Source organism: Aphanomyces invadans (assembly GCF_000520115.1).
Source record: "Aphanomyces invadans strain NJM9701 unplaced genomic scaffold supercont1.6, whole genome shotgun sequence".
In the NCBI taxonomy this organism is placed as follows: Eukaryota; Oomycota; class Saprolegniomycetes; order Saprolegniales; family Verrucalvaceae; genus Aphanomyces; species Aphanomyces invadans.
Genome location: NW_008580151.1, coordinates 1988670 through 2009296, shown reverse-complemented (window position 1 = coordinate 2009296; position 20627 = coordinate 1988670). Strand labels below are relative to the sequence as shown.

General features: G+C 56.3%; 9 protein-coding genes across 13 annotated transcripts; 6 read left to right on the top strand and 3 right to left on the bottom strand.

Moving 5' to 3' along the window:
- On the bottom strand, positions 1 to 965 carry H310_04249 (hypothetical protein; the record flags this gene model as incomplete). The annotated part of the gene is made up of 7 exons (XM_008868512.1): positions 1 to 106; positions 196 to 305; positions 353 to 401; positions 455 to 622; positions 679 to 761; positions 814 to 825; positions 878 to 965. The coding sequence occupies 7 exons, from the start codon at positions 963 to 965 to the stop codon at positions 53 to 55; spliced, it is 564 nt and encodes a 187-aa protein (XP_008866734.1). The 3' UTR covers positions 1 to 52.
- Positions 966 to 1835: 870 nt separating this feature from the next.
- H310_04248 (hypothetical protein) lies at positions 1836 to 3498 on the top strand (the record flags this gene model as incomplete). The annotated part of the gene is made up of 9 exons (XM_008868511.1): positions 1836 to 1948; positions 2002 to 2482; positions 2552 to 2627; positions 2676 to 2743; positions 2789 to 2906; positions 2960 to 3049; positions 3099 to 3154; positions 3201 to 3242; positions 3295 to 3498. The coding sequence occupies 9 exons, from the start codon at positions 1836 to 1838 to the stop codon at positions 3496 to 3498; spliced, it is 1248 nt and encodes a 415-aa protein (XP_008866733.1).
- Positions 3499 to 3780: 282 nt separating this feature from the next.
- H310_04247 (hypothetical protein) lies at positions 3781 to 6179 on the top strand (the record flags this gene model as incomplete). The annotated part of the gene is made up of 3 exons (XM_008868510.1): positions 3781 to 4693; positions 4802 to 5108; positions 5250 to 6179. The coding sequence occupies 3 exons, from the start codon at positions 3781 to 3783 to the stop codon at positions 5959 to 5961; spliced, it is 1932 nt and encodes a 643-aa protein (XP_008866732.1). The 3' UTR covers positions 5962 to 6179.
- H310_04246 (hypothetical protein) lies at positions 6164 to 8235 on the top strand. The gene is made up of 2 exons (XM_008868509.1): positions 6164 to 7031; positions 7238 to 8235. The coding sequence occupies exons 1-2, from the start codon at positions 6305 to 6307 to the stop codon at positions 8080 to 8082; spliced, it is 1572 nt and encodes a 523-aa protein (XP_008866731.1). The 5' UTR covers positions 6164 to 6304; the 3' UTR covers positions 8083 to 8235.
- Positions 8236 to 9173: 938 nt separating this feature from the next.
- On the top strand, positions 9174 to 11217 carry H310_04245. 2 transcript variants are annotated; one of them, XM_008868507.1, is made up of 8 exons: positions 9174 to 9367; positions 9425 to 9520; positions 9572 to 9698; positions 9805 to 9946; positions 10007 to 10517; positions 10572 to 10621; positions 10671 to 10772; positions 10824 to 11217. In XM_008868507.1, exons 1-8 carry the CDS (start codon positions 9192 to 9194, stop codon positions 10967 to 10969), a joined length of 1350 nt encoding a protein of 449 aa, XP_008866729.1. In that variant the 5' UTR covers positions 9174 to 9191; the 3' UTR covers positions 10970 to 11217. The 2 variants fall into 2 exon arrangements, with proteins under 2 accessions (XP_008866729.1, XP_008866730.1); XM_008868508.1 differs by having other exon boundaries at positions 10007 to 10621.
- Positions 11159 to 13394, bottom strand: H310_04244 (hypothetical protein). The gene is made up of 2 exons (XM_008868506.1): positions 11956 to 13394; positions 11159 to 11905 (listed from the first exon to the last, which is right to left on the bottom strand). Exons 1-2 carry the CDS (start codon positions 13368 to 13370, stop codon positions 11188 to 11190), a joined length of 2133 nt encoding a protein of 710 aa, XP_008866728.1. The 5' UTR covers positions 13371 to 13394; the 3' UTR covers positions 11159 to 11187.
- Positions 13395 to 14422: 1028 nt separating this feature from the next.
- Positions 14423 to 16329, top strand: H310_04243 (hypothetical protein). The gene is made up of 4 exons (XM_008868505.1): positions 14423 to 14977; positions 15022 to 15339; positions 15384 to 15583; positions 15637 to 16329. Exons 1-4 carry the CDS (start codon positions 14438 to 14440, stop codon positions 15950 to 15952), a joined length of 1374 nt encoding a protein of 457 aa, XP_008866727.1. The 5' UTR covers positions 14423 to 14437; the 3' UTR covers positions 15953 to 16329.
- Positions 15929 to 17804, bottom strand: H310_04242. 2 transcript variants are annotated; one of them, XM_008868504.1, is made up of 4 exons: positions 17240 to 17804; positions 16886 to 17188; positions 16611 to 16843; positions 15929 to 16564 (listed from the first exon to the last, which is right to left on the bottom strand). In XM_008868504.1, the coding sequence occupies exons 1-4, from the start codon at positions 17789 to 17791 to the stop codon at positions 16222 to 16224; spliced, it is 1431 nt and encodes a 476-aa protein (XP_008866726.1). In that variant the 5' UTR covers positions 17792 to 17804; the 3' UTR covers positions 15929 to 16221. The 2 variants fall into 2 exon arrangements, with proteins under 2 accessions (XP_008866726.1, XP_008866725.1); XM_008868503.1 differs by having other exon boundaries at positions 15929 to 16843.
- A 180-nt stretch (positions 17805 to 17984) lies between these two features.
- Positions 17985 to 20342, top strand: H310_04241 (hypothetical protein). 3 transcript variants are annotated; one of them, XM_008868502.1, is made up of 4 exons: positions 17985 to 18486; positions 18537 to 18860; positions 18929 to 19152; positions 19200 to 20342. In XM_008868502.1, exons 1-4 carry the CDS (start codon positions 18013 to 18015, stop codon positions 19519 to 19521), a joined length of 1344 nt encoding a protein of 447 aa, XP_008866724.1. In that variant the 5' UTR covers positions 17985 to 18012; the 3' UTR covers positions 19522 to 20342. The 3 variants fall into 3 exon arrangements, with proteins under 3 accessions (XP_008866724.1, XP_008866722.1, XP_008866723.1); XM_008868500.1 differs by having other exon boundaries at positions 18537 to 19152; XM_008868501.1 differs by lacking the exon at positions 19200 to 20342 and having other exon boundaries at positions 18537 to 19198.
- Positions 20343 to 20627: the final 285 nt, after the last annotated feature.

The window sequence follows — 20627 nt, the reverse complement described above, 5'->3', positions numbered from 1 at the left end:
ATCCATTCATTAAAGAACACCCGGCGGAGATCATGCCAGCCTTCTTGTTACGTTATTGAATGGCACAGCCACAGCCACATCGACGAACGTCTTGGGTTTCTTCAACCTGGGGACATGCGTCAAGAAGCCCAGACACAGAGATGCATGGCAGATGAAAGAGGCGTCGATGGGACGAAGAGTGGCTGCCAGTCGTACCTCTTTGGTCTTTGGAGGAAGGGGCTGGGGAGGTTGAACCGTGGGGGCCTTGGGAGACAAGTCTGCGTCGTCTCCAGTGGAAGCAGCTGCATGCAGGAACAGTGCATCGTCTACATGAAGCACACGCGTTGAAGGTTTTTGGGTTGTAGGGTCAAACCTCCGTTTGCTTGGGCGACGACTCCGCCTTTTTGACGCCACACGAGCGCCTGCATATGTCGATCGTGAGACGCTACCATCGCGGGGAGGTCGACATGCTCACCTCGACCCAGAGCGCGGCTTCTTCCTGATGCTTTGCTTTGATCGTATATATTCTTTCATTGAGCTCAATCGAGAACAGTCCCGGGCCGTCTTCCGTGTCCTCGGGTAGGGTCACGATTTCCCCCACTTGCGGCAAATTCAGAGCGGCCAGCAGCTTCTGCCCTTGTTTCTACCAACGCAAACACGTGAGGCATCGTCGTCAACTCCCCAACCCGTGGCGGCCACCTTGTAGTACGTGAGGAAGCAACCGTTCGTCTCGAACCACCGTTTCTGCCACTTCCCGTTGCGCGTCTTCTTCAAGAGGTAGCCTACGCAACGGTGAAAGCGCTCGTGCATCTTGCGTGGCGCGGCCTCATGTACCTCGAAGTTCCTCTAAACCCAACCTGAGAGTCAGCGCGATGGCGTCCATATACGCTAACAATACCTGTCTGGTACGACATGCTGACGGAAGCATCCTCCGACGGCTCGTGGCCGCCCACGAGAGGTGTCTTCTTGTCTTCCGGCGGGCTCATCGCCTAACTTTCCGTCGCCAAAACGGCAGATGTGCGCTGCTGGGTTGTAGGTTAGGTTATCTTGGTTTTTGTATGGCCATAGTAATGTTCCGGCGATACCCAACATATATATGAGTTTGTATGGAGCCAGGGTCGACTCGATCGACAGTTGGTTTCGGTGCATTTCTCCACCAAATGCAGGTCCTGGCAGACGCAGACGACGCACTAGAGGCAGGCACGGCGGCCTGCCCATGGAGCAGCCGACAAATGTGCAGGTTACGGAACGGCGCGGCGGTGCTGCTGTCGCACGGTAGGTAGGTGCACGTTGGTGGAGCTATTTTTAACCCCAGATGCTTTGGCCAATCATTTTCGCTCAAAAACCATGACACAATTCTTTTTGGCCAATCACTTTGACACAAGTATTTCGCACCCCATCCAGGTCGACGGCAAAAGCGAGAGGCGAGGTCAAGCCACTGTAAAAGGAGCGTCATGTGCATGGCAGGACGTGCGCTATGACCATCAAAGCAAGCAGCCGAGCGTCCAGTACTATCTAGAGTTCGCAAGGGCACACTCTTTTGATGGCGCCACGACGTCCCGATGTGGATGCAATGCACAGGGATGTCGACAAAGGTAACGATGGCCATGCCAAAGTTGAACAATTTGGCCATGACACGTCCCCGGAAAACAGTCGATTCCTTGTCAAAGGCACACGGGCGTCAGTAAACATACACCGCGCAATGGGTCCCAGGGATGGTCCCATGCGCCACGCGAACCGAAACGGGAGCGCCTTGGTTGTGAATCTTGCCTTGGTACATGTCATTTTGACCAATCAAAAGTTGGGATTTACTTTATTTAGACCAATCGCTGATGTTCCATTCGTTGAAACGGACCATGCTGCGGCGACATGACCGTGTGTCGCCTCGAGGAATCGACGTCGGCGCTGCCCTTGCCAGCAGCGACGGCCCGCTGCAACGAACGGCCTCAACTCCATCTAGTCGCGCCAAGTATAACGAGATAATGGGCACGCCATGGTGAGAGCTGACTGTTCATGGCATAGGGTCGTGCTGGCGATGGTAGCGTACACGCTGTGGCAACATCTCTTGCAAGTGCATCGCAGCTTTGTCCTCTTGCGCAAGCGGTTCCCCCATCAAACGTCATTCAGAGCAATGCGCAGTTCGTGGGTCTATGCGACGATTGTGTTATTGGGCGACGCGGGCAACCTGATCGTTGGGCTGACCGCGCCGAAGTTGGCCCTGCGTACGCTAGCGTGTGCATTGCGCATGTCGACGACGAACTTTCGCTATGGCCCACACGCGCGCAACGTGTTGGACCTGTACGGCACATCCATGTCGCCAAGCGACCATCTCAAGCCCGTGGTCATCTTTATTCATGGCGGCGCGTGGGCACTGAGTTCCAAGTTCCACTACGGCGCCGTGGGGGAGACGCTGGAGCGACATGGCATCGTCACGGTCGTGCCCAGCTATCGAACCTTTCCGCATGGCGACGTTGGCGAAATGATGCACGATCTCGAGGCCATTGTACGCCTACCTCGCATGAACATGTCGATGGACCGCTTGGCTCATGCCGTGCGTGGCTTCATTTTTTAGGTGAAGTGGACGGTCGAGAACATTGCCACGCACGGCGGCGACCCGAAACGTATTACGTTGAGTGGTCACTCGTCTGGTACGTGCCGATTCCCCGGCTGCTCGATCGACACTTGTTTGGCCGTAGGTGCGCATCTGTGTGCTCTGCTGCTTGTACAGTCCGCCATTCGATGCAGTCGCGCGGCTCCGACTCTGGTACGAATGCCGCTTCTGTTGTGCAATTCTTTGAATGCGCTCTAGGCCAACGACATCGACGTGGTCCACCACATCCAAGCTTTTGTGGGCCTCAGTGGCCCGTACGACATCACGGACCACTACGCGTTTGAGCAAAATCGAGAAATTGTGCCATTTGTACGAGGTACTGTGCCCGCGTCGCCGTGCCACGCGCTCAACCAACGATTCTCCATGCAGCACACTCGATCTCGCCACTGTACCCGTCATTCCACGGCCCGCGGCACTTTTCTACATTCAGCCCCACTGCCCTCGTCGTGAAGGATGCCCGTACGTCACCTAGTCAACCTGGTTTTGCATGTGGACGTGATCTTCGTAGACCTGGATGCGCGGTTGCTCCCGCCGTTCCACCTGTTCCATGGCGTAGACGATTTTGTAAGTTGATGTGGTGACGAATGCCCCGTGTCAGAGTTTGCTGTAGGTGGTGCCGCTGACGGCGTCGGAAAAGTTTGCCGCGCATCTGGTGCGTTGGAATTCCAGCTTGGGCGTGTGCGCACTCGCGGCACTATGTGTAGAATCAAATTGGCGCGAAGGCCGTCGTGACGCCATTTCCTCGAGGCCATGTTGAAATCCTCCTCGCCTTGATGGACGGATTTCCCGAATTGGGCGCCATGATGCTCCAGTCGTTCCTGGGTGTCGTGCTCATGCCAACGATGCCACATGGCCAGCCCAACACCGCCACCGCACGACAAGTCGGGCGGAACGTGTCAAAGTTGTAGTGTAAGCGCAGTCATCCCATGCTTTGTGGTGCCATTGCGAAGGACGTGGACGTGCAAGGGCGGTTGTCGGCCCCACACGTCGATCAGTACGGAGTTGCTAAAGCAACGGGTCGACATCCTTTGGATCTGGTCAGCAGGTGGCCGAGCCGAAGCTTCGTGTCACTCCACACCGGCAAGCGGATTTCCTTGACTTGTCGGTGTACTACTTCGTATCACAAGGGGTCGTCGAGTCGGAGAGCAGTCCCTGGTGTACTCGAATCATCCAGTGCCTGAGGCTGTCGTATGAAGAGGGTGTACATGCAGGAGTCGCCGCTCGCCAGTCCCTGCACGATGCGGCAGATCTCGTGGCTCTCCCCGCGATCGCCGCCGGCTGGCCCGTGCTGCAGAAAGTGCAATTCACACTATTTAGAGGTTGCACAAAAACTGCAACGCAATTTGCGTTATCAGGGCGTTCGCCACGTGGGGACCATCGCGATGACGCATGCGCTTCTCGTCCTGGTCGTGATTTCAGCCGTCGCGGCAGGGCCAGCCAAAGCGCTAATGAAACCCAAGATTCGGTCTCTGAGCCCTGACGAAAGGATGGGCCCAAAGGTCGTCCTGGAAGTGGAGGACCGCAACGACGACGAGCACCCCGAGTTCGAGCCGTATCAAGTCGATTTATTCCCAGCAAGTCAGCACGTTCCACTGAATGTGACGCAGCGCCAGCTACGACCGCCGCCGCCTCACGTCCCTGAACAGTATGACGTGTTTGTCGGGCTGTCGTCGTTCCGGGACGGCGTGCGGTGTGGGTATACGCTCTTCACGGGCTTCTTGCGTGCGGCTCACCCATCTCGTGTTTTCTTTGGCGTGGTGGACCAGGTCGCGACAGACGACGTGCGGTGTGTGGACGCGTACTGCGACTTGGCTAGGGCCCGCTGGCCAGGCGAAGACGGCTGCAAATACCGCCATCAAATTCGAGTGGACCAACGGCGCGCGATCGACTCGCGCGGGCCGACACTAGCGCGGCATTTCCAGCAACAGTTGATCCAACACGAGGAATTTTGTCTCCAGTTGGATGCCCACAGCGTGTTCACTTGGCACTGGGACGTCTTTCTCGTCGCCGACTGGGCAGCCGCCAACAACGAGATGGCGATTCTGTCCACGTATATATACGACCCTGACTGTGCCATCATCACCAAGAACGGCCAAAACACACGTACGTCTGCCGATGGGAATATTGCCATCGTCTTCGTTGGGCCATGTGCACGATGATGTGGTTTCCCGGTGCTGAAGAGGCCAGGCCCACTCACTCTCGTAACGGTAGCGCCGAAAGACCTCCCGCACTTGTGCCAAACCATGCGCAGCGAAGGCGACAGCATGGTCCGGATCGTGGCGGCGGATTTTTTGGTCGAGCCGCTGCAGCCGCAGCTCGCCGCGTTGTGGGGAGCTGGGTTTTCCTTTGGCAAGTGCCACGCCGAGAAGCGCGCGCCCGTCGACCCGCACACGTTGTGGTTGTTTGACGGCGAAGAGTTTTATCGCGCGGCGTCGCTGTGGACGCACGGGTACGACATGTATTCCCCAACTAAGACTGGGACCGTGGTGTACCACAACTATACGGCAGTTCCCAAGCGGTAGGTCTCGGAAACCATGACGGATCCGCTGCCGGTAGACGGCTACATGGTGAACAATGGCTCGCGGGCTGAGCGCTTCGATTCGTCTGCACGGTGCTGGGCCGGTGCTGAGCAAACAACTGATGGAATGCCACCATGTAGATTTGAACATGTCGAGGTGAACGAAGCTGCCAAGCGTGCGGAAACGTTAGCCGGCCTGAACCGTCTGAGGAAGCGGATGGGAGTTCCGTACGAAGGACCAGTGCACGACGAGGACTGGGAGAAGTATGCTTGGGGCACAGCGAGAACTTTTGAAGAGTATGTGGCGTTTTCGGGAGTGGACCCTGCCAAGTTGCGCGATCGGCAGAGTTGCTTTCAATTGCACTGGGTGCCGTTTTCAAACCCGGCCGAGGTCCAAGCCGTTGTGCCCGGGTGGACCATGTTTCCGGCGATTCACGTGCCTTCTTCGCCAACTGCACCCAACGTAGCCAGCTTGTCTCCCGTACTGACATCGAGAAATTCGATCCAGGCGGCGACATGGCAGCCTTATACTCGTGAACCATCCACCTCTCGATCCGTCGGAGCCACAACCCATCAACCAGTCTTCACGGATGCATCGACGAAGTGGCCGTCAAGTACCATAGCTGCCATGAACCTTCGGAAGGAGCAACGCGTCGGACACGGTGATGACAGTGCCAACGGGCATGCCACCACGGCGTCTTCTGCAGGTCTTTCCTCCGGTCGAAGTGCCTTGCTGGTCATGGCAGGCCTGGTCGTGCTATTGATGTTGGCATTGTACACAAAGGACGGTGTGTGGCTTCGTTTTCGCCGATTGTGTCGTACGACGCGCATGCAGAAAGAACGACGTCGTTAACGTGAATCGAGTCGCCGCATGCGTTGCTCAAGATACGCAATACAGCGTGTCGCCGTGCATACACAATGGAGCGCGTACAATCGACCTCCACATAACTCGACAAGATTGCGGTTGTACAAGGCAGTCCCGCGGACCAGACGGCGGCATGTCGTCCTCGACCGCCAGATTTCGCGCCATCCGTCAAATTGAAAACTGTGTGGCAAGAATAAAAATTTTACCCAGTCCTTACATTTTTTGAATACATTGCCCGCCATTCATTTAAATTCGACATCACCGTACCTCGTGGCCCGGCTCTCCCGATGTCCCACGTCAGCACTTCAGGGCATTTGCGCTTTCGCCAGGGATGAGAATCGGAATCCGTTCCGCCGCGATCGTTGCAGCGCTTTGGTGCGCGGCATCCGCAGAAGCAGACGCCGCTGCTGGCATGTCCGCTGCCCAGACGCTCCCTCCATTTGGCGTCAAGCATACCCTGACGTATCAAAATTACGGCGACGACCCGTACAGCAAGGAGAACAAGTTGCCCAACACGGACGTCACGCTGTACCCCGAGACGCAGAACATTCCGTTGGACCCAACACTGTCGCACCTTCGACCTCCGCCACCTCGTATTCCCGGGACTTTTGAAATGTTCGTGGGCCTGTCCGTGTTCCGCGACGGCGTTCGATGTGGATACACGGTGTTCACAGGTTTCAAGCGGGCAAAGAACCCAGACCGGTTGCACTTTGGCATTGTCGATCAAGTGAACCCTGGCGACTTGAAGTGCATCGACGAGTACTGCAAGCTGGCCAAGGTCGAATGGCCCAACGAAGAGTGCAAGTACAGGTCCCAAGTCCGCGTGGACGAGCGCGTTGCCAACGACTCACGCGGCCCGACGTTGGCGCGTCATTACCAGCAAAAGCTGGTGGGCGACCAAGAGTTTTGCCTCCAGCTTGACGCGCACAGCGTGTTCACGAATGACTGGGACGTCGGCATTGTCAAGGACTGGACAACTCTCAACAACGAAATGGGCGTCCTCACAACGTATCTTCATGGCCTGAACAACTTCGTCGGGGACGACGGCACCAACAAGCGTAAGTCTTGTGGATTGAGTGTTCCGTGACCGCCTGCCAGTGTGCTGCCTCGTTATGTCGTCACTTGTCTCGTTGAAATTGGCTGCGATGGGTTGCCAGCCCACGCGACCGCATTCATGTGTCCATGTTGATATCGTATATTTGCCGGCGCGGTGCGAGAAGTCTTTAGAGGCAAGCATTCACTAACGTTTGTGCAATCGACGTAGCGCCGGATCACTTGCCGCACATTTGCCAGACGATGCGCGGCGGCAACGGCCTTGTGCGCAGTATCGGCGCCGATTTGATCTTGCAGCCCAAGCACCCTCAAATGGCGGCGCTGTGGGGAGCAGGTCTCTCCTTCAGCAAATGTCATGCGGAGAAGCGAGTTCTGATCGACAACCACAATCATTGGGTGTTTGACGGAGAAGAATTCTTGCGTGCGTCGCACCTGTGGACGCACGGGTACGACATGTACTCGCCTAGCAAAGTCGGGTCAGTCGTGTACCACAACTACACGTCGGTGCCAGCTCGCTTTGAACACATCCAGTTCGACGCGAATCTCAGGAAGAGGGAAGAAGAAATGGGCATCAACCGATTCAAGTTTGTCGTGGGGTGGCCGTTCCAGGGTCTCATGGATTCGTACGAGCTGGACAAGTACCCGTGGGGCACGGCACGAACACTGCACCAATACCTTGACTTTGCTGGCATCACGTTCGAACCGGGACAAAAGGACAAGGGGTCGTGCAAGCAGCTCCATTGGGTTCCCTACTCGGATGCATCTTCTGTCGAGGCACTTCTCCCAGGGTACACCATGATGCCACCCCCGACAACGGTCACACCCACCACCACGACTCGTGTCGTTTTGCCAGTGGCAACAACTTCTGCCCATCCTCTGGTCCTTGCGAACAACCAACACTTGCGGCAACATTCGCGCAAACCACATCATGTCAGCGTCCTCGCCGTCGGAGTCGTGGTCACGGTCGTGCTCGGCGTTGTTGTCTACACGAACGACGGCCTCTGGCGCCGCGCCCGCCGCCTCTTCCGCGCCAAGAAGACCGAAGCCGAGCTCTAGGTGTCGAGCTGTATTTGTCGACTTGCTGGGGTGACTGTGAATTTGCGCGGTGGAAGCATATCTTCCGGATAATATCTTCCATGATTGGCTCGATTCGAATTATCCGAATTTTGTCATGACTTGGTGTTACTACGAAGCGTTTCACTTCCCCAATTGTCATCCTGGCGTCAACGCAGCATGCAGCGTGTGGTCGCCCTGTCGTCGGCTATCGTCGCCATGGCGCTCCTGTCACATGCTGCGACGGCTGGAACCTCCACTCCAGTGCCGTATGGAGTCTCTCAGACGCTCATGTTTGAGAGCCACAACCCGAAAGATCCTTACGACACAGAATGGAACGAACCGAAGATTGAAGTCGTGCATCTTGCTCGAAGACTGGCACATGGGCGATCCTGAATTATAAGCTCAAGAGACCGCGGCGCGCACTGCGTCTCTTAGAAGTCGGGTCGACGGCCGATGGATCGGTATGCCTGCCGACCAAATGCTCCTGGGCGGACTGGGGGTTGCTGGCGTCGTTGCTGTCATGATTGTCATGCATTTGAGAACTGCCAAGAAAGACGACCGAGGAAAAGCAACGTCTGATTCAACCCAACTTGTAAAATTGTACGGTAAAGTTGGATTTCACTGCACCGTACAGTGAGGAATCACTGCCTGTAATCTGCAATACGCGTTCGAAAATGTCTACGTTTAATTGTTAAACGTCATGGTTATTTGAGTAAATGTTTAACCTAGACCCCGCCTGTGTATGGTAGGTACTACGTAGTACAAAACAAACTTCGACCGAAAATGTTGTAGTATATAGTCGCGTCATAAGTTTAAACGTACAGTATCAGCGTTGCAGGAAGTCCACCACGACTCACTAAAGGCGAAGGCGGGAGTTTGTTTTCCACTTTCGTTCAGATGAATTTTTAGTCATGTCGTATGTTTGACATACGCAATAGAGTTAAAACACGTCGAAGTTTTAAAACGTGAGTATTTCCTTGGATGAGTATTCTGAAGCAGTTGACACAATAATCGGCACGACAGATAACTAGGAATACACTATATAAGGTAATCGAGTTGAGTCCAGCGCTTGTAGCCTTTACAGACCGGACACGCATATTGACCAGCACATGAGGATGCCGTCGGCGGCGACGGCGTTAGCGGCTCTCGTAATGCTCTCGGCAGTGGTCGAATGTATCGCGTGTGCAGATAAGGTCGTGCGCCTGGATCTACGTCCGGTTCCTGGCGTTCGGAGCTTGCAGGCAAGTTCACCGTTCAACGAACAACGGGTAGACGGAACATTTTCGTGCGTAACATGTTTCGCCTTCATCTCGGCTAATGCATTCGCTATTGCATGGCGTAGGTCGCACTCGGCGGAGCTGTACTTAGGTGTGCCTCCACAGAAAGCGACTGTCGTCATCGACACGGGAAGCGCCGTCACGGCTGTCGTGTGTGCGACGTATGTTGCATGGCGTCGGTCCCTCAACTGATGCGCTCTTCCATGAATTAGGTGCACAGACTGCGGAGTGCACAATAGGCCTCCATACGACCCGACGAAATCCACCACGGCAAAGCCCTTGGCCTGCAGCGACTCTCGGTGCTTGTCGTGTTCTTCGCAGCAGTGCACGAGAGGCCAGGTGAGTTCACAACTCCCTCCCCACCTAGCGTTTGCGAAACCTGCAACTCTTGAGTTGGATGTGTCATCGATCCGATCACGGCACACCTACCTCATCGTTCATGTAGACGTACGCCGACTCGAGCTCTTTCGAAGCGTTTCTTGTGTCGGAACTGGCCATGCTGGGAAACTTCAACGGGAGCCACTCGTCGTCGTACGTCCAAGCGAACGGAGTTTCCTTTGTCGTGGGCTGCCAGACGTCTGTCACTGGTACGCACGTTTGGATTCAAAGCATATCCCATGATTGAGTGATAAGCAGTTTGTTTGCAGGTGGGTTCAAAACCCATCCCGAAGCAGGCATCATGGGCATGCAGCAAGACTCGTCCACGATCTTGGCGGCCATGGTTCGAGAAGGTCGCGTCAGTCGAAACGCGTTCTCACTCTGCTTGGCCCCTCTCGGCGCTGGCACGATCGTGCTTGGCGGTGTCAGCGATCACCTGAACGTGGGTGCCATGAAGCATACGCCGCTCGTGCGTCCTGCTGCCAACAAGTACTACTCCGTCGACGTCATCGATCTCTTGGTCGGGAACGAGTCCCTTGGACTGGACAGGACGGCATTTATTGGGTTTGGTGGTCAAACTGGGCGATCCTTTGTCTTTGACAGCGGATCCACCATCTCTCAACTGCCCCCGGGTGTCCATGACAAGCTGCTTCAAGTTCTACAAGCTGCCACGGGCAACCCTTCGTTCGGAGTCGGAGGTACTGCCGTCGTGCCTGCAGACGTAATGGCAAAATTGCCGACGCTGCGGTTCGTCCTGGAAGCAGTCGCGGAAGAAGGCGGGTTCGTGCATCTTGTGGTCCCTCCCGCGCAGTACATCCTCACAAGTCCACGCAGTTCGATCCAAACGGTTGGATTTCGAAAAGGAGGAGGCGGCATTGGAGGGGGTACGTTATCCGATATGCAGCTCTCTTGACCGACGCCGTGGCATCCTAGTGCTTGGCGCCAACGTTATGCTGAACCACAACGTCGTGTTCGATTTGGACAAGCAGCGCGTTGGAATCGCGCCAGCGACGTGCAGCAACACGCGAGAAACAGGTGCGAGCCACCATGTATGTGTGGCACGAAACTCACTAGGCGAACGCGCAGTGACCGACATCGTACGCCAGCCGAGCACGCCAGCGACGACCCACACCACTGTAGCCCCTCTGTCGGTAGCCACATCGAGCAGTTCGGTGGCGTCTCCAGCGCACGTCGTCCTTGGCGTCGCCGTCGCTCTTCTTTCGTCCACGTAATGGCACGCACAAAACCACTCGCATGACCGGCCGTTGTCTGTGCAAACAAGTCGCTCACGATGTTCGATGGTGGCAGCCATCCCCAGTCGTTCCGATGCTCAAGACAGCGGGACCTCCATCAAGCACCTTGTCCTGCTTGTGTCGGGCAGCCTGGACGACTTTTTCATTCAGAGACATATAAGAGAACAATGGAAGATGGACAAAGGAGTCGATGTAGATTACGTTCGTCGGCGCTTCTTTGAGTCGCGCTTCGTGACGGCCTTGACCGTTCTGTTCTTGATGTGCTGAATCTCCCGCGTCGACTTGAGGACCTTGGACTGGACATGCATGCTCTTTTTCAACATCAAAAAGTTTTTGAGTCGCGCCTTTTCTCGGTTCGTCGTGCCGCCGCCCTTTTGTTTGTGCTTGTAGTTCTCGCGACCTTCCAGCACGGACCGCAGCCGCTCTTCCATCGTCTGGCGCTTCTTCTTCGAGTACCCCTCCAGCGTCGCCGGGTCCACGGTCGAATGATTGCTCTCCAGCACCTTCTTTTCGACTGCTTCCGCCTTGCGCTTTCGGCGAGCCTTGGGGTCCTTGGCCGCCTCGGCGGCTTCCTTCTTGAGCATTTCGATGCGCTCAAAGTCCTTGGGTGTCAAGATTCGCTTGGCGTCAATACGCTCCGATTGAGGAACGGCCGTCGGCTTGTTTGGTGCGGCGTCCTCGTCGCTGCCATCTTCCATATCGTCGTCGTCGGCTTCGTCGTCTTCCGAATCCGAATGCAACCCATCGCTGTCGCCGTCGGACCCGTCAACGTCCACCCACCCGCCGTCGCTTTCGTCGCCGGCATCGAGCATCTCTTCGTCCACGGCCCAGCCATCGCCATTGTCTTCATAGTCGAAGCGCCCTGCAGCTTCCGCTTCCATGAGGAGCTCCGCACCGTCGACCCCCTCCGCCGCGCTAGACAAGACATCGTCAGCCATGCACAGTTTCAAGCAACGTGCGTGTACCGATATTCACCAAACGCCTTCGGGCGCGCCGTTTCGTTGTGGAATTTCCCGCGGTCTTTGCGCTTGAGCAAGCTCGGATGAATCTCCCGAATCAAGTTGAGGACGCCACGGGCCGCAATTACGCACGTCTTGTCGCGGCTCTTGTTAAACATGATGAGATCCTGGATCAAGTCGTCCATACCAGGTTCGTCCATGACCAGCGGCACGCGGGCAAACACTTCGCGGACGGCGTTGATGCCCACCGCAATGACTTCGCTCGCGCATCGTTCGACGATAAACGAGTTGGCGATCGTCTTGACCACGGGCATGAGTTCCTCTGGCGGAATTTCGTCGTGGCAAGCTTGAACCAAATACGCCAAGATGTTGGTCACTTTTTGCTGGTGCGCCGTCAAGTATCGCTGCAGCAGCGGGTAGAATGCCAACAGCACGAGCTTGTGCTGGCCGACGAGGCGTCCAATAAAGTCCATCATGAGCAAGCGCACTTCAAAGCGTTCGTTGGATGCCTTCAGGATGCGCAGTTGGCGCTCTGCCACCCCCTGCGGGTCGTTGAGCAAATCAATGGCGGGAAACGTCCCGTCATGCTCGACGTTCCGCTTGCGCGCCTTGCGATTCTTTACGAGTTGCGCCCGCGTGTGGTTGTACCGGCTTTTGGTCTTCTTCGAGTACGAATGGTAGTTGACTTCGACCTGTTCCTTCATTTTGACCTGTTCCGCTTCGTCGTCTTCGAGAATGTCGGCGTCAATCCCGAGGAAAAATTGGATCGCTGTCACGAGGACGCGCGTGTTCTTGGAGGTGCACGCGGTCGCGATGCAGTTGACCGTGCGGGCGTCGCACCAGATACGCTTGCGATAGAGTGAAATGAGGACGTGCAGCGACTTGATCGCGGCGATTTCATGTTCGTCGGCCACCATCGAGTACATAAAGTTCTGTAGCCCGCGCATGACCTTTTCATTGCGTCCGCCGCCGTCCGTGTGCATCTTCTTGATGTCGTACACAATGTGTGAGTACACGAGTTCGCGGAGGCGCTTGTCCGGGATGCGGAAGAGCTCAAAGAAGAGTTTGAGTAACACGAGGGCGTCGACAATGTTTTTGTTTCGCATGAGGATCAACGCCTGGACGAGCGTCTTGCGCAGACTTGCTTCCAACACGGCTGCATGCTTCTCCAAGAGGTAGACGAGATCCTGCGGGAAAGCCGCGAGCTCGGTCGGGTAGCACGTCGATACGTGCGAGAGGAACGTGACAAGCGCGCCAAAGTGTTCCGACTGCTTGTTCGGTTGCAAGCGGAAGATCGCGACTTCGCTTTCGTAGTGGCGCAACTGCATCATGAACTCATCGCGGTACGCCGACGGATCGCGCTTGATCATGTTCTGCAGCTGCGGCAACTTGGCCATCACGTCCGTCCGGGACCCGTCCATGCTGCAGCCCCAACTGAATTTGATGCACCAACCAAAAACAATGGGCAATTCAATTGGCTGGCAGAGCGTGGGAATATTATTTTTCACCTCGAATTCAATTTTCCATTGTTGCACTTGATATTTGTATGACATCCTCGAAATTAAATCGATGGCACGATAATACTATCGCCAGGACCACATCCGGGACTAGTATCCGGATGGATCACATACCGATGACGATCTTGAAAGGTTGCCACGACAGCGACGCCGCTTGTGCGCGCGCGCCGATGCCAAGCTGCGACGGCTTTCCCAGGACGGCACGTTCGACGAGCTGCATGACAAAGGTGCACGCGTGGTTTAGTCAGACCGCCTAGCGTTTTTTGGGACGTCGCGACGGACATGGATAGATTCAGTGAGCCTTGTCCTTCATGCTGTTGAGAAGTGGGGCTGCCGTATCGACGGCTGAAAGGTCGTTGTCGAAGAAGGACGTGTGTGGTGAACGGTTGACTGCCCCATGTCGTAGCAGCAGCACAAAACTTGTCAGGGATTGCGTTTCGCCAAGTAGATGAAGTATACTGGAGCGTAGAAGGTCATCACGACCGCTCATGTCGCCTTGGCCCTTGACTGAGCATGCCGCTTGAAGACACCAACCTGAAAGACGCAGTGTTGGACCATGTGGTTGCGATAGCCCGCTGGTACATTGGAATACGATGGCATGCTCCATCACTGCATGAGCGACCGATATCCTTGCGGCGCGAGCTTTCCCTCCATCGTGGGATCTGTAATCGTACAGTACGTGGTGAATGAAAGCATCAACCAACCCGTGGACAACACGATGACTGTGCAAGAGCTGGCCATGGCAAACCCTCGCATTCCAGACTCGCACGGTCACGGTGCAATCTCGCCATGCATGCAAACCTCGACCGCGCGCATTGCCCGCCCCTCGGCGCAGCGATCATCTCTTCTCGTCATTCCCATCTCGTTCAACGTGTCCAGTTGACGGGCCGGTCCTGGTGCCGTAATCGATGTACCGGATAAAAGCTCGTTTATCCGGAATACTTTCCATTGTTCTGGAGGAAACCCGAACAATGACGCACGCGATGGAAGACGAGTCGTGGGACATCGTGCGGGACCTCCACTTCTTGATCGCATCGGACGACCAGCTCCAAGATGATCTCGCTCATGTGTGTGACCTCCTAACGGGTGTAGATGGAGATGATGGTGGGCCTTCTGTCGATGTTGCCGACAAGACCACATCTGAAGAAAGCGATGCGTCGTCAACTCCAACCAAACACCACCCGCCAACGCCACCGCTCGTGTTGGGGAAACGACAGACGAAGCGCAAGGTCGGCACTGCCGTCCGCTTTGAAACGCGTCAAAAGGACGAAATCCTGAGCTTGCAGGCGCAAGTGAAGGAGCTAAAGGCGCAATTGGCGCAGCGGCAATCCAAGGACAGCCTCGTTTTCATGTCGACAGGTGTGTCGGCGTGGGAAAAGGCCGCCCGACGCGAGCTTGCCGAAAAGAACAAGTCTCTGCGCGAGAACGAACAGCTTCGAAGCGCCGTGACGGAGCAGGCCACGTTCATCGAGCACATGCAGACTATCTTTGCCAAGAAGCCACGGCTGTCGGTAAGGACCGTCCTTCTCGCGTTTGATTCATTTCCTCGCGCTAGACCATGGACAACGAGATCTCGTTGAATACGTGGCAAGAGTACAAGCTCGCCGCGCAAGCATCGTTGCGAGAGGCGGCAATCCACGCGATCGCTGATCGTCAGTTTGCGCGCCAACAGAACGCGTTCATCGTGGCGGGGCTGTTTGAGCGTGCGGACGTGCTGTTCCAAGCAGGGCCAAGGACGCTTCCCGACGGCAGCAACGTGCTCGAGTTTATCTATCACTTGACGTTGCCGGCGCCGTACGACGTGGTCGGTCATGCCTGCTGGCAAGTGTACAACGGCGAGCGGCCGCCGACGATGGCGGACGGCGCGAAACGGGTACGCCTTCTGAGTGTGCGAATTGCCTCATGTGGTCGCACCAGGCGCTTGAAATACTGGACAAACGGACGGTCTACATGAAGTACACAGAGCAGCTCGGTTCGACGACAGAAACGAGCCATGTCAACGTCATCCACAAGCAGTATATCGAGCCAGACCGGCATGTCATCGTGTGGCGCGCCGTGCTCGAAGACGCCCTGATGCCGACCATGGCGACCGGCAACGTCCAGAACGAATGGGGGTGGTACGAAGAGAGTGAGACAAATGTCCTCGCCGTTGAAATGCGACTTGCTGTAGGATAGTGATCTCGCCGGTGCCGGAAGACCTGGCGCAGTGCCGCTTGACCCTGCTGGGCCAAGTCCCCCAGAAATTGTGCGGTCCGGACATGATTTGCCCGTACGGTGGCGACAAACTCGAGGAAAACATCACGGCGTTTGTGGACAAATTGTCCATTGGGGAATCGGTGGTGCGCCCACCGCCGCCGCCGAAAGATGTCGAGGGAGATGCCGGTGTGCAGTTTATGAATCGAGGCAAGCGGCTGGAACTGGCGCTGCAGCTATCGATCAACGACGCAGTCGTCGCATATCGTGCCAAACAAGCAGCCCAGAGTTGAAGGAACCTAATTCGATGTGTATGCGCGCCGTCGGGTCTGGCATTCACAATGATTCAAAGCACACGACTACACTACAACGTGTGGTTTGCACACCACGGTTCAACCGGAGCACTGGGATCGATACAAGCACGTGGCGCATGAAGAACGAGGCACTGCGATGCACCCTTGTGCTCCGCGACCATGCCTTGAAGCTGCGTCGACACACCACTTGCAGGACGAGCGGTCGCCACAAAGCATGTTTCCCCGTACGAGGAGCTTCGGACCTCGATTCATGTCTCTGCTTGCCGAGGCGCGTTGAACCAAGCCAAGGCATCTCGGATAGAATCCTTGAGGGCAATTTCGAATCGCTTGGCTTTGTAAAAGAACGCGCCTCTGCTGGGGGTCGGGATCGTCGAGACGTCGATGACAGGGGCCATGGGGGCGGCTCGCACCATGCCTGGGCGCGGCGGCGGTTGCACAAACGAAAACTTGTCCATGAGCGATGTGATTGACTCGACCGACGGGGGCGCAGCCTGGAGCGCTTGGTCGACAAAGCGCTGGGTGTAGTCGATGTGGTAGTGGAGCACGATAGTCAGTCGGCACTGGTTTCCTCCCACCGGCACAACTTGGCACCTACCATCGCATCAAGGGATCGGTACATATCGTGCCACCTCCATACCATCCCGCTTCGTCCTCTGTCGGCGAGTCCTTCGCCTGCGGCATGCGCGCGTCTTCCTTGACTGATCTCCACACGATCATGTCTTTGGCAGCGTCGTAGCGGTATCGCTTTCGAATCACGTTGGAATACACGGCAAGGTTTGTGTCGCTCGTAATTTCTTTGTACGTCGAGTAGATGGTCGTGGTAGTGCAGCCGCTGTGGACATTGTCCACGGATTCGATTTCTTCCAATGTCTAATACAGCCCATGGGCATAACACCTTGAAAGACGACGTACCTCGGACGCCATGGGCGGCAAGGCGGGCCGGCGCAACCCGCCAAACACGTCCCACACCGCGTCGCCAATCACGTTCCATGGAGCGGGCAGCGACACGTGTTCGACGACTCGAATCTGGACGTGACCTTTCGCCACCAAAGTGGTGTCAATGTTGAAGACGTCCGCTGCGGACTCGTACACGCTGGCCTGGATGAACGCGGACTGGAGCCGTCGCAATTGGCGGTCAGCGATGGCGTGCATTGCGGCCGTGCGAAGCGACGAGTGCGCGGCGAGCTTCAACGACTGCCAGTCGAGTTGTTCAGGCTACATGGAAAGGATGAACACGGCGACATGGATGGCGACGAGCGCTAGTACCGCGGGAATACGAGGCTTCTTTCGACGGAGGAGCAACTGCATCCGGTCGATGAAAGTTGTGTTGTCGTCGATGGCGTCGCGGAGCTGAGCACGCTCCCGCAGACTTTGATTCATTGCGATGAACTCCTGTCGCGCTGCCGTTTGCCATGCGAAAGAGGTGACAGCTACCGCCGACGACGCTGCTGCTTGTCGACGCTCGAGTTCGGCGCGCAAGACGTCGACTTGCTGGCGAAGAGCATACAACTCATGCTTTTGCCGCGACTCGTATGCATTTTTTAGATCTGTGCGAGGTGGTGCATTCTTTGACATCTTTCGCTTGTGCCCCGTTCCTGTCGAATGGTTCGACTGACCCGGTATCACCTCCGATGTGCAGCTGCTGCGAGTAGGAACTTGCTGCGTATCGTCTTCCGCGCTTGAGGCGTCCAAGAGATCGCACACATGAGCCAAATCTTCATGCAGATCATCGTCCGTGGCCAGCAAGAAGCGCAGATCCTTCCATACGTCCAGATCGCCATCGCCAGCGCTCTCCAACATCGCGTTCGCTTCGCACATCGGTGGTTTCGCTTGTAGTTGTGGAATGGACGAGAACTTATATTTCGCATATGATGTATTAAAATAAAAATTGTTTTCATCCATTTTATATAATTGAATTGTTCCTCGTGGGGGCGTGTTTGAATATTTCAGGATAAATATATTGATGATGGCGTTTGGTGCAGAATATACATTCACTTTCAGTCGAACATACATTCCATTTTGTTGGAAGCAACCACGCGATGGCCGCCGACAAGTCCGACGCCGACCGGCCATGGGATGTGCTGCAGGACTTGCCGTTCCTGTTTGCTTCGGACAACGTGCTCGACGATGAGCTCGCTTACGTGTCCGATCTCCTCGAACCGTCGTCAACGTTGAGTGATGAGGCGATGAACACGATTGCGTGTACAAGCGACGAATCGTCCTCGCCGCCTCCGACAAAGCCTCCCAAAATCAACAAGTTCCGCGAGCGCCAACGACAAGAGATTCGATCTCTACGTTTGGAAGTCCAAGCATTGAAGGCGAGCCTCTTGGGTGCCCAGCGCGACGCACTCAAGTCGTCGACCGTGTCGTCGTGGGAACGAGCTGCGCGGGAGGAACAGTTCGCCGCCGGCAAAGCACTATACGAGAACGAACGTCTCCGTCAGAATGTCCAGCACAACGCCACGTTCATCGACGACATGAGCCGAGTGTTGAGCAAACGTCCTCGTCTAACGGTATGCTGTCAGGGTTTGCCTTCGTTCCGGTCCTCATTCGTTCATGGCAGCTCACGATGGACGGTGCTGCGTCGGACGCGTGGAAAGAATGCAAACTCGCCGCCCACGCTGCGCTGCGTGTGGTGGCCATGCACGCCATCGCTGATCGCCAGTACAATCTGCTCGACAGTGCGTTCCGTGCGTCGGGCTTGGTCAGCAGGACCCAAGACGGGATGCATGTGGCGCCAAGGATACATCCACAAGACGCATCCAAGCTCATCATTGAATATTCGTACCAATTTACGATACCGGCGCCGCCAGTCATGCTGGCAAACGCCGTGTGGGACGTGTGCAGCGGCTCCAACAGCCCCACGTTACCTCCTGGAGCCACCCGGGTACCGCTGCCATCTTACCGTCTTCCCAATCTGGCTGCATCCTGCATCAATCCGTGGTTTTTGTTTAGAACGTTGAAAGGATTGACGCGTCGACGGTGTACGTGGCAAATCAGTACAGCGATGGTGACGAAGTGGCGCATTCGAACGTTGTGTGGAAGCGATATCAAGGCGACGACGACGATGGCGACGATCGAGACGACAAAAAGCGGCATGTGATTGTGTGGCGCAGCGTGCTGGATGATGCGTTGGTGCCACACATGGCGCACGGCGTTGTCGAGAACGACTGGGGCTGGTTGGTACACCCATCCTCGTCGACTCGACACTTGAATCGCGACATAGGATGGAGCTGTGTGACGCGGAACCCGATGGATCGACGCGGCTTCGGGTGATGCTGCAAGTGGTGTGCATCAACGGCGCCCACCTGAGCACCCTCCAAGAAATTGCTGAAGATTGCATGGAAGCCGTTCACGCGTTCGAGTTTGTCGACCCGGATGTGCGCGGCAACTTTCCTGGCCGAAGTCCGGCACCTGATCGCGTCGCGAAGCTGCCGTTTGCCCTGCGTACGTTCCTCGAAGGCGGCAAGCAGTTGGAAGTGGCGTTCAAGCGGGCCGTCGACATTGCCATCGTTCGAGCTGCAGCTGCCAAGGCGGGCGACACGTGAAATCCCGCGCATCATGCAGCCCCGTCGCAACTTGTCAACATCGTGCAGCTTCAACAGACTATTCAACTAATCCAGTCGACCATTTTGTCGCCATGGATCTCACGACCACCATCTTGTCCCGTCGAAACCGATCATGACGCGTGTCCATGGTGGCGTCGGCTCGACGAACGAAGCCGCCACCAAACCTGCACATGCATCACGGGCACGATAACTTGAGGAAGTCGATGCCGTCACAACGAACGCAGCTCCAAGCCGAGCTGGCGTTTAAACCACACGGCGATCACGCGCACGACTCATGTCAGCATGGGCAGCTAGTCAGACCTCTGCGAGAACAGCTCGGCATGGCAGGAACGTGTATCGTCCGACCGGCACGTTGAGAAAGGACCGTTCGGAGAAAACATCGCCGATGGGGTCCACACGCGTTCCGCGCTGGAGCTGTTTTCGTCGCGCTTCATTGCAATTGCCCTCGAACATGCACAAAACGGCGCAAGAAACGGAGCTATCTGGGGCACTCTCGTGCCAGCCACGTTTCTCCAGACTCGTCTCCATCTTCAGTACACAGCTCCAACTGCACGCGTGTGATACCCAGGATCGGCGGCATGGCCGCAGGGGCCACTGGAGGGATCTCGAGTATTGTTACAACCGGTATGGGGCTCGCATTAGCATCGCTGTGCCCGGCTTGCCACTGCAGCGAATGCCGCTTGCTCAGGTGGACGTTTGTGGCAAACAACCTCGTTGGATGCGTATGTCGTGCTGCAGCTCAAGCGATTCGACTTGGACCATTCTGTCGGTGGATCCGACCGCCGGTGCTCATGGCGTAGTGCTCTACGTGGCTCCGCTCATGAACATTCGCACAACGACGCCAGCCATGCGCTCGACTTCATGTCGGAATTGCACGTGCCAGCCGATAGGTCAAGCCATTCATGTTCTTCCAGGCATGAGATGATACAATGCACACGCTTCCGTGGCGGGTGTACAGTAGACAGATTTCGAATGTGACGCCGTGAATTTCAGACGACAAAGTGACCAACGCACCACTCGAACGCCATGCTGTCGCTGGAGGAGGTAGAGGTCCTCTTGCGACGAAGGCCCGGTGCGACGTTCCG

What these genes read in the sequence shown, in the direction of transcription:
- H310_04244 (XM_008868506.1), bottom strand. Translation starts at nt 13,370, where the DNA reads ATGGACGGGTCCCGGACGGACGTGATGGCCAAGTTGCCGCAGCTGCAG. An exon ending in AAGGCGTTTGGTGAATATCG is followed by an intron (nt 11,906 to 11,955) that starts GTACACGCACGT and finishes TGTCTTGTCTAG; the next exon opens with CGCGGCGGAGGGGGTCGACG.
- H310_04241 (XM_008868502.1), top strand. Translation starts at nt 18,013, where the DNA reads ATGGCCGCCGACAAGTCCGACGCCGACCGGCCATGGGATGTGCTGCAG. An exon ending in TACCTCCTGGAGCCACCCGG is followed by an intron (nt 18,861 to 18,928) that starts GTACCGCTGCCA and finishes GTTTTTGTTTAG; the next exon opens with AACGTTGAAAGGATTGACGC. An exon ending in GTCGAGAACGACTGGGGCTG is followed by an intron (nt 19,153 to 19,199) that starts GTTGGTACACCC and finishes ATCGCGACATAG; the next exon opens with GATGGAGCTGTGTGACGCGG.
- H310_04245 (XM_008868508.1), top strand. Translation starts at nt 9,192, where the DNA reads ATGAGGATGCCGTCGGCGGCGACGGCGTTAGCGGCTCTCGTAATGCTC. An exon ending in CTGCCAGACGTCTGTCACTG is followed by an intron (nt 9,947 to 10,006) that starts GTACGCACGTTT and finishes GTTTGTTTGCAG; the next exon opens with GTGGGTTCAAAACCCATCCC. An exon ending in CAGCAACACGCGAGAAACAG is followed by an intron (nt 10,773 to 10,823) that starts GTGCGAGCCACC and finishes GCGAACGCGCAG; the next exon opens with TGACCGACATCGTACGCCAG.
- H310_04243 (XM_008868505.1), top strand. Translation starts at nt 14,438, where the DNA reads ATGACGCACGCGATGGAAGACGAGTCGTGGGACATCGTGCGGGACCTC. An exon ending in TGGCGGACGGCGCGAAACGG is followed by an intron (nt 15,340 to 15,383) that starts GTACGCCTTCTG and finishes TGGTCGCACCAG; the next exon opens with GCGCTTGAAATACTGGACAA. An exon ending in GTCCAGAACGAATGGGGGTG is followed by an intron (nt 15,584 to 15,636) that starts GTACGAAGAGAG and finishes GACTTGCTGTAG; the next exon opens with GATAGTGATCTCGCCGGTGC.
- H310_04246 (XM_008868509.1), top strand. Translation starts at nt 6,305, where the DNA reads ATGAGAATCGGAATCCGTTCCGCCGCGATCGTTGCAGCGCTTTGGTGC. An exon ending in GGACGACGGCACCAACAAGC is followed by an intron (nt 7,032 to 7,237) that starts GTAAGTCTTGTG and finishes CAATCGACGTAG; the next exon opens with CGCCGGATCACTTGCCGCAC.
- H310_04242 (XM_008868504.1), bottom strand. Translation starts at nt 17,791, where the DNA reads ATGTGCGAAGCGAACGCGATGTTGGAGAGCGCTGGCGATGGCGATCTG. An exon ending in AGAAGCCTCGTATTCCCGCG is followed by an intron (nt 17,189 to 17,239) that starts GTACTAGCGCTC and finishes CTTTCCATGTAG; the next exon opens with CCTGAACAACTCGACTGGCA. An exon ending in ACAGAGGACGAAGCGGGATG is followed by an intron (nt 16,565 to 16,610) that starts GTATGGAGGTGG and finishes ATGCGATGGTAG; the next exon opens with GTGCCAAGTTGTGCCGGTGG.